Raw genomic sequence first — 10,014 nt, 5'->3', positions numbered from 1 at the left:
TTAATTTGTTTTGAGGAAAATTTTAAAATTTCTCAAAAATTTAAAATTAGAAAGGAAATTGAAAAAAAACAAATTCTATCCACTTGCATAGAGGCCTATCTATCATAATCTTTCTGAGACATCTCTTTTCTACACTTTTTTTTAACATTATAATTTTTTGATTTATCAAGAAAGCTAGGCAAAGGTCATGAAGATGCCTCCTTTCTTCTCCCCAAATTATCCTGGATACCTATGACATTATGAAAGGGTCAAAAAATTGACCTTTCTTGATCTTACTAACAATATCTAATTGCCAAAGTACCCTGACTCTTGTTATCAAGTTTTCACTGAGGGAGCCAACTCATTCTTTTGCACTGGCTGAGAAGGAAAAGATACAGCAAACAACTTCAATATTTCATCACAGCTTATTTTTTCTTTTTCTTCTCACTTTTTTCTATCCCTCTAAGATATGGAAAATATACCTCTGACTGAGAGACTATGGGGGGGGGCAGTATGTCTCTCTAAACCTAATATTCTCTCTGACAGGATGAAAGGACTAAGAAGAGGTTTGTTTATAAGGAGAACTCAATCAACCAGCATATTTGTTAAGTAACTTTTACAGATGCAAATTAAATAAGAAGCAAGAAAACAAGCTACACAAAGACAACTAAAAGAACAATAATATTGAAAGATTTCAGAACTCTGATTAATACAATGAACAATAAAAAGATTTCAAAAGACTTGCAGATGAAAAGGATTCAGAAAACAAGTATTGAATGAGACATATTTTAAGACCTAGTATATTGATTGGGGATAGAGAGGGAGATGACTATACTTATTTGAAAGCAGAGTTTCTATGTGGAAAGAGAAGTAGATTGTTGGAAGTGATGGGTATTTTTAAAAATAAGTAAAGAAAACACAATTTACCAATAAATTATCTAAGAAATTACAAAAGAGCACATTTCAGAGGGGATATGGACAGATAAGTATGGCAGTTTTGCTACTACAGCATAACATTATTATGTTTTAAAGAACTGTACATGACATAAGTTTGTAGTTCTAGCTGTATTTTTATTTCTGTACTTCTTTGTATATTGAAATTTTAATGTTTGTTGATGTTTATTAAGTTCATAATAAAAAGAAAATACTCATGACTAAAATATGAAATTCTCTGAGCCAACAATTTCATTATAAAACATGGAGAAGTGCATATGCACATAAACATGTGGTTAAAAACCAGAAAGTTCAAAAGTTACAATAATTGACCATGCTTTGAAATTTCTTAGTAAAATTTGAAATATGTTTTTGAGAACTGGGCTCACCAAGAATGGAATCAAGCTTTGTCCATCAATACTCACAAGATTATTCATCTGCAGCAATAACTGCCATTTTATTTAACACTTTGTTCAGGGCAAATTTCACATCCTTATTCCTTAAACTATAGATCAGGGGATTCAACATAGGAGTCACAAGATTATTTAATATCTGAACCACTGAGCCAAGCCAGGGACTGGGAGTGGGTTGTAGGTAGATGATGATGATAGGTCCATAGGCGCAAAGGATTGCTGTGAGGTGTGCACTGCAGGTGGAAAAGGCTCTTTTCCTTCCTTCATTGGAGTGTATTCTTGATATAGAGATCCCAATTCGAGTGTAGGAAATCAGAATGAGGCAAAAGCATATGAGAGACAAGAGGCCAACATTAGTGAAACTAACTTTCTGGGCTAAAGATGTGTCTGCACAGGCCAGAGGTAAGACAGCAGGAATGTCACAGAAATAGTAGTCTACTTGGTTGAGCTCACAATAAGGTAATTGGAAAGTAAGAGATGTCAGTATAGTAGCATGAACACACCCAGCCAGCCAAGTGCTTGTTGCTAGGATGAAGCACACCCTAGGATTCATGATAACTGTGTAATGTAGAGGATGACAGATGGCAACAAAGCGATCATATGCCATTATGGTGTACAGGAAGCATTCAGTACATCCCAAGAAATGGTAGAAGAACAATTGAGTTGCACATCCCTGGAAAGAGATGGCTGGTGTCTGACCAGAAAGGTAAAACAACATTTTGGGTGAGGTAACTGAGGAGAAACCCATGTCAAATATAGACAGATTTCCCAGAAAAAAATACATAGGGGTATGAAGTCTAGAGGAAGAAATGATGGCCATGAGAATGAGCACATTCCCTGACAGTGTGCATATGTACAAAGATAAGAAAAGAACAAAAAACACTTTCTCTAGCCCCACTGTCTCAGGGATTCCCAGTAGGATGAACTCAGTCACAATTGTGTAGTTCTTCATTTCCTTTGAAAAGTCAATTCCTAGTTATCTGAAAAGAAATGTAAATTTTAATTTAATTTTTTAATACACTGTTTTTGAACCCAAGAGAAAGAAATGCTTTAGATTAGCCCAGAAGTTATAGACTGGAACTGTCAGGATCCCAAAACTTCTGAGTATTAAATACTAACGATCTAAGATCTCACTGACACAGATATCTATAGAGACTGAAAGAAAGTAGGTTGAAACCAGATTGTGAAAGTCACTGGAATTTTTTGATCTAGCAAGAAACATGGTCAGAGCTGTTTAACATTCAAAATAAAGTAATCCTTTCACAAAATAAATCATGGAGAAATTAGGATTGCACTTTTGAAAACAAAAAGAATACATGAGTTAAGAACTTTAAATACTAACAAACTTCTAAGTTTTGACAGGAAAGTCATTTTTTTTAGGTTTTTGCAAGGCAAATGGGGTTAAGTGGCTTGCCTAAGGCCACACAGCTGAGAGTGGATTTGAACCAGGTACTCCTGACTTCAAGGCCAGTGCTTTATCCACTGCGCCACCTAGCTGACTCCAGGAAACTCATTTAAGGGTATTTTGCTTATGACTTTTGGAATTTATAAGATTGTTAACAGAGCTACAAAAGAAAATCCTAAAAGGAGAAAGGAATTTTTAAAAATATCTAGTCATAGATCTTCATCAAAAGTTTTCCATTTGGAGATCTAATTTGACATTATTTCTAGTGATTAAAGGTAAACGTAAATAGATTTTAAATATGTTAGTTATAAATTGTTAATTTGTTAGTTATTATTGTTTGAGGACACTAAAAGAAAAGAAAGGAAAAATTTTGAAACAGAGTCCAAACTATAATAAGGAATGAGAGGCAAGAGTATTCCCTTTCGAGATGGCAATTTCCAGGTAAATTTTATCTATTGGCACCAAGTCACTTTGGTCAAGGATGATGGATCCTGCCACCCTCTAGAGCAGTGGAAAGGAGGCAGAAAGAAGGAAGCTAAAAGAAGGGGTATTCTCAGAGGGAGGAGGATTTTCAGGGAGGTAGTTTTTTCCAATTGAAGAATGACATTTTTGATTCATTAACCTATTTAAAATTCATTTCTCTTGACTTCTTCAATTAAATTGGGGCCAGGTGATAAAAAAAAAGAAACCACAAATTTCTTCTTCAAATCCTGTACCACAAATTTTTCCCAGTTCTGTAGGAGACAACTCCAGGGGGATCAGGAATTTTGAGGTTCAGCAATGGGTGAGTCAGAGAGAAGGTATGGTCAGATACTGAGAGGTCAGGAGTTGTTGGACAGATGGGGTAGAGAAGGCAGGGAAGGCCTGATGTAGTTTGGGATTTAGAGAGGGTTTTGGGAGGGTTGGGTTGGTAGAGCAGGAGAATTTGAGAAGGAGAGAAGGAGCTGCAAATGAAGGGGACATGCTGCCTTAGTTCAAAGAACAGCCAGACATATAGGATTTCATCCCCCTTACCTGCTCCTTACATAAATTGCTCTTTTCAGTGACAGTATCAAAGAATTTTTTAGAATTTGAGATCCCCATGAAAAGAACTATTATGAGAGATGAGGATCTACAGAATAGTTCAGTGGTTATGACTAAGACCCACATAGGAGGCATTCTCTGGTTCCAGTTTAAACAGAGAAAGAAAGAGACATCTCAGTTCCATTTCTGTTTTGAGGTATTTCTCCACCTAGTTAGTATTTTGGAAAGGAGCACCCTTGGTGTCCTGTCAAGGAGGAAAGGGGAATGCCTGGAAAGGAGTCTTACCTCTTGAATTGTCCTGTCTTCTGAAGTGACCAGGGTATAGCAGTCATCCTTAAATACCAGGATTGTTAGCACCAGTGGAGGGTTGCAAGGGTTCTTTCTTGGCAACATCAGGGAGTTAGCCTGAGTGTTCACTGCTTCCCTGGTTGCATGCCTTTAAGATTCCTTGCTACTTCTCTACTGGGTTTCAGCACCATGAGAGATCAGCCCATGGCATAAAGGAGGACAGCAATAGAAGCAAATGGAATGTAAGACTATTTGTTGGAGGAAGGAATGGCAGACTGGGTCAGAACAGACTTCAGTACTGGATTGGTGAGAAAGCATGCCTTTTATAGAATGAGATGGCTAAGAACTGTTTAGGATTTCTACAGCAGGTTAATATTCTTTTTCTCAGGAGATGATACTCAACTGGGCTTGACTGGGCAAGAGTGAACCCCAGCCCTGCATTTTAAAACTGTGCCTTAGAAAGACTATTTAGCAGCTTTGTGATAGATGGATTAGAGAATATAGAATCAAGGAAAAGGGAAACCAATCAAGAAGTTATTGACATAGTCCAAGTTAGAGGGAATGTGGTTCAAAATTGTAGAAATAGTACCTCCATACAACCTAGCCAACAGCATTATTTCAATTTCTTCCTCACTAGAACAAAGTGGGAACACAAAGATTTGATGTCCAACCTACTAAGAAAGGATCCAGCCTTGGTTTAAATTCTTACTCATTCAAGTTGATTACCAAGAGTTTCAATTTTGCCCAAGAATCAGTAGATTCTTGGGAACCTTTGGGGTTCTAGCCACTTCCAAGAACCAGAGGGCTCACAGATACATCTGAATTTAAATAAGTCTTCTTCACTTTTCAGTTATTACTAAACATCTATAATCATGTAACCACACTCCTAGGTATTGAACCTCCACTTGTTTCCTGAAAACTTAACTCATTTGCTATTTGAATTGAGAGGTCTGTTATCATCAACCTTTAATTATTTTCCCCTACTTCTTCTTTCCTTCTTCCACAATAACTTTTCACTCATAGTTGATGTCTTTTCCCTCTTTCCAGTTTATTACTTATCTATTTACATATGAATTCTCAAGAAGGAATTTTTGTTTTTATTTACAACAAAAGATATAAAAATTTAGGGTAAGGTAATTGGAAATGAATATAAAAGAAAATTTTCAGTCCTAAGTTTTTGACACTTAATTCATATGAAATTCTATCTAGCTACAGTTTGCTGAGCCTAATTTAATTTATAACAGTTTCATTTTGACCCAGAATTTTAAGTTCTTTGAAAGAAACAGAAAAGAATCATATCTCTTTTCCTAGAATAAACTTCACAGAATTAGTATCAATTGCTGCCTTTGCTGACTGTGCATTCTAAAATCCCAAAGACTCTTAAATCATAAAGCCTCCTGAGAACATGATGAGCTATGAGTTCTCCATCTATCTTCCTAAGAATTCATTGTGTCAACTAATTCCATTCTGTTCCCTTTTTCTTTCTTCCTCTTGCCTCTTTTCCCATCCCTTTCTTTCCTTTCATTTTCCCCAACCAAGAAGAAAAGAAACAAGTATTACCAATGATGAAATTTAAAAGTAAACCCACAACCACAAAAATTAGAATAATTCATTTGGGGACAGGTTAAGTTGAGGTCTAGAAAGAGAACTTGTTTTTTTTACAACTATTTAGGGCCTCACCCTAGAAACATTATTAGATGTCAGATTTTTTAAGGTAAAATGTAATACTCTTACAGAGAAGAGACACAGATTCCTTTCTATCTATTACAGGGGGGAAATCAATTCTAGGAACTTAAGGAAAAGCAAATACATAGTTTCATTACAACCAAAGTTTTGTAATTAATTAGGCAGATTGCCTTAGAGAAATAAATTAAACTTCTTATTTGGGACTACATTCTTTGTCTTTGTAAAGGGGTGAAAGTTGCTCAATTCCCAAATTTTGAGTATAACTCTTCCCTCTCCTAGGGTGACTTTTGGCAATTAGCTAATCCTGCTCTCTTTTGCAGTTTTAGACATTTTAATAATGGGAATTTGACCTCTGAACACTAGTAGTCTCATTTTCCTGGGTGCAAACTTCTTTAAATAATATGAGAGCTAAAAAAAGGAGAAAAAAGAAAGAATGATGAGAGGGGAGAGGGTCAGGGAGGAGAATAAGGAGAGGGCCAAAATTTTTGCACTCACATCACTAACAGCCTTAGGCATGACTGACTGAGTCTGGGAAGAAATTTTTGTCCAAGATTTCCCCTGCCAGACAACCGAAGAGGGGATATGTAATATTTTTGTAGAACTCAACTCTGCAACCAGGGACATAAAAAGTTTCTTTTTCAACCAGTTATTTAGGAAGAGGATAGTACAGACGTGACAGTATCCTTGCCTCTTCACATTGAGTACTTCTCAAATTCCAGGAATTGAAACATTTTCCACTTACATTAAAGCTTAAATTTACTCAGCATCCCTGTCCCTTAGGATCCCATTGTTGACACTCAGCAAGCCTGGAGCCAAGGGATCAATTAAAACCTAAGTATTCTGGGGTTTTTAGAAGAAGGGAAACACTGGCAAAATAGCATCTATGATCTAGGCTTTGGTGGGACACCATATCCATTTTGTTTGAATTCCCTTCTGATAAATATTCTGACCTAATATTGCCTTTTTACATGCATGTGCATATCTTATATCTCTGAGACAATTATCAGTTGACTTGTACTTCATATTACTTCCATAGCACCCAATACAGTACTTTATAAATAGCTCATGCATACAAATATTATTCATCAGTTGAAGGATTGACTTATATTGCTCAAATTCTCATAGTCATCTTCTTACTCCTATATCATGATACATGACATGTAAAAAGATGCTGATGACTGGCATATCTTATCTCAAGCAACTATTCCACTGGATTATGTATTGTATGCTTTCCTGTATTTTTGCATTTGTAAAGCAGTTAAGTTACACAAGATTTAGAGTATTAAATTTTTGTTACTAACTGTGTGACAATTGGGCAAGTCACCTATCAAATAAGAATATTAATAGCACTTTCCTCCTAAGGTTATTAAAAGAATGTAAAATAATTTTGTGAGTCATTTTAAAAACCTTAAAGAGCTATACATAAGCTAATGGTGGTGGCAGCATTGGTTTTGTTTGATATAAGTAAGAGAAAAATTATCAAGAGAAGTGAAGCTTAAACTCCTGAAACTTTCCAGTCAAGATGGCAGAATACAAATGTTTTTAATTAATTAATTAATTAATTTTTTCAACTACATGTAAAGATAGTTTTCTACAATTATTTTTGTAAGGTTTTTGAGTTCCACATTTTCTTCCTCCCTCCTTTCCCTCCTTCTTCTCTAGATAGAAATTTATTTAATATAGGCATAAATATATAACTGTTAAACAAATTTCCATATTAATCAGGCTGTGAAAGAAGAATCAGAACAAAAAGTAAAAAAATATGAGAAAAAAAACAAAACAGATTTTAAAAATTGAAAATAGTAAGCTTTGGTCTGCATTCAGAATCCATAATTCCTTCTCTGTTCATTACAAGTCCTTTAAAACTGTCTTTGATTATTGTACTTCTGAGAAGAGCTAGTCCATCATAGTTGATCATCATACAGCACTGTTGTTAATGTTTACTTTATTCTTCTGCTTCTACTCACTTTACTCAAAATCAATTCATGTGAGTCCTTCCAGGCTTTATTGAAATCTAGTCATCCATGATTTCTTATGGAACAATAGAACTTCATCACATTAATATGCCACAATTTGTTTAGTCATTTCACCAAAATTTACAGTTTACAAAGAATTTACAATTCTTTGCCACTACAAAAAGAACTGCTATAAATATTTTTTCTACAATTCATTTTTTTGCCATTTCTTATGAACTCTTTGGGATATAGATGTAGTAGTGATATTGCTGGATAAAAGGGCATGCACAGTTTTATTGATCTTTGAGCTCAAGAAAGTTTGGATCAGTTCACAACTCCCCCAACAATGCATTAGTGTCCTAATTTTCCAAAATCCCTTCCAACAGTGATCTTTTTCCATTTCTTGTCATACTGGTCAATCTGAAACCTGTAAGGTGTTGTGTTTTAATTTGTATTTCTTTAATCAAAAATGATTTAGAGTATTTTTCATATGGAATAGATAGATTTTCCCCCTTCATCTGAGAGCTAAGATGGTAGAATAATAATTTTGAAAAACATTAGTCTTATTTCATCTCCTCCCCCAAAACAATAAAAGAAACACCAAAAATAAAGAAAAAAGATTTTAAAAGTCACATAGAGGGACAAAAATCAAGCAAAATAGAATATAAGCAATGTGTGACTATGAAAAGGAAAGAGAAATAAAGAAAAGAAAAGAGAAGAAAAGGAAAGGAAAAAAGGAAAGGAAAGAGAAGTAAAGAAAAGAAAAGAAAAGAAAAGAAAGGAAAAGAAAAGAAGAGAAAAGAAGAGAAAAGAAGAGAAAAGAAAAGAAAAGAAAAGAAAAGAAAAGAAGAGAAAAGAAAAGAAAAGAAAAGAAAAGAAAAGAAAAGAAAAAGCAACATGCCAGGCAAAAGAAAAAAAAAGCTTGAATGCCAGAGGCCAGTGGTAGATGGAAAAACAAAATCCAGGCATTTAAATGCATGAAGAAACAAATTCAAATGGACAAATGAAGTACATATTATTAAGAGAGGAAAACTGGTTTGTACATATCAAAAGTAAAGGAATTTATAGCAATTTATTTTTAATCAGAGAAAGAAATGAAATCAACATATAGATTGCTAAAATCTATAGAAATGAAATAATGAGGACAAAGCGACATTGAAGCTATAACAGAAAGTTTAAAAAATAATCTACAGAAACAACTGGATGACTACAATTGATAAAATAACTAATGGTAATACTCAAATAGGTTATCATCCTGGGAAATGAATCAGTTATTGAAAAAATATTGAAATACCTAGAGTTCCAAGTGGTAGATTCACAAGAAAGTTTAAGGTGGAGTAAATTCAGGATTAGAGTCAACCCTGAGAAGTTATTATTATTATTATTATTATTATTATTATTATTGTTTTTGTTGTTATCTCAAGAATATCATTCGAGATAACATCTTAGAATTAGAAAAAGAAGAATTTTCAGGGACAAAGATTTCCTTCAGAAAATCTTTGTACTATAAGCATAACTCCCCTCCAAAAGGGGAGTATGTGAAAAAAGTTACCTTTCTAAATTCATAACAAATTAGTATCTAGTTATAGAAAACATTATTGAATCTGAAAGGATAAATATTTCTCATATATTGAAAAAGGAATGAGATATAGGTAATATGTCAATGTGATTTTATTTGATAAATAGAATTGTTTGGGTTGTTTTTAAACCCACAGTTAGTCATGTAGTCCAGAGGACTTTTGAGAGACATTTATTAACTTCGGGTTAATCTTTGGGTTAATTCAATTTTTTAATAAGCAAAAAAAGTAGATAAAGAATCACATAAGAGCAACAAAAATAGAAGATGCCCTCAGGAAAAAAAAGTATATGTCTACGAAGTTACAAAAAATTGGATTGATGTGAATTGATTTTACCATAGTAAGAAATTACTTGAACTTGTGGTAGAAGAGTGACTAAATTTTATATATATTTGCAAGGCAAAAGGCAAATGAGACCGGATTTGAACACAGGCAGGTACTCCTGACTCCAGGGCCGGTGCTTTTTTTTATCCACTGTGCCACCTAGCTGTCCCCAATTATTTATATATTTTAAATAAGAGATCCCTCTACTGATCATATACAGCCAAAATGTTAAAGAAATGCATATATCAAAATATTCAAAATGACATTTTATTATGTGAGAATCAAGAATTCAGAACAAAGATTGTGAATGGCTGGACAGAATGTTGAATCTGATAGAATTATGAAGTGAAAGAAAGATGGGAAAGAAACACGCAAAGATTTGTATGAGTAAACATGAAGTAAAAAATATATAATGTTGAAAATAATATAAA

General features: G+C 34.0%; 2 protein-coding genes across 2 annotated transcripts in view; one reads left to right on the top strand and one right to left on the bottom strand.

Annotated features, from left to right (window-relative positions):
• Window positions 1-1,341: 1,341 nt before the first annotated feature.
• LOC141507566 (putative olfactory receptor 10D4) lies at window positions 1,342-2,277 on the bottom strand. Its single transcript, XM_074215346.1, has one exon. It carries the CDS (start codon window positions 2,275-2,277, stop codon window positions 1,342-1,344), a length of 936 nt encoding a protein of 311 aa, XP_074071447.1.
• Window positions 1,891-10,014, top strand: part of LOC141507565 (von Willebrand factor A domain-containing protein 5A-like) — a 156,653-nt gene continuing 148,529 nt past the window's right edge. Inside the window, exon 1 of the mRNA XM_074215343.1 lies at window positions 1,891-2,031. The gene's annotated coding sequence lies outside the window, so the exon portion shown is untranslated. The remainder of the gene's footprint in view (window positions 2,032-10,014) is intronic.

This window comes from Macrotis lagotis, chromosome 1, assembly GCF_037893015.1.
Source record: "Macrotis lagotis isolate mMagLag1 chromosome 1, bilby.v1.9.chrom.fasta, whole genome shotgun sequence".
NCBI classification, from domain to species: domain Eukaryota; kingdom Metazoa; phylum Chordata; class Mammalia; order Peramelemorphia; family Peramelidae; genus Macrotis; species Macrotis lagotis.
This window is presented reverse-complemented; position numbering and strand designations above follow the sequence as displayed.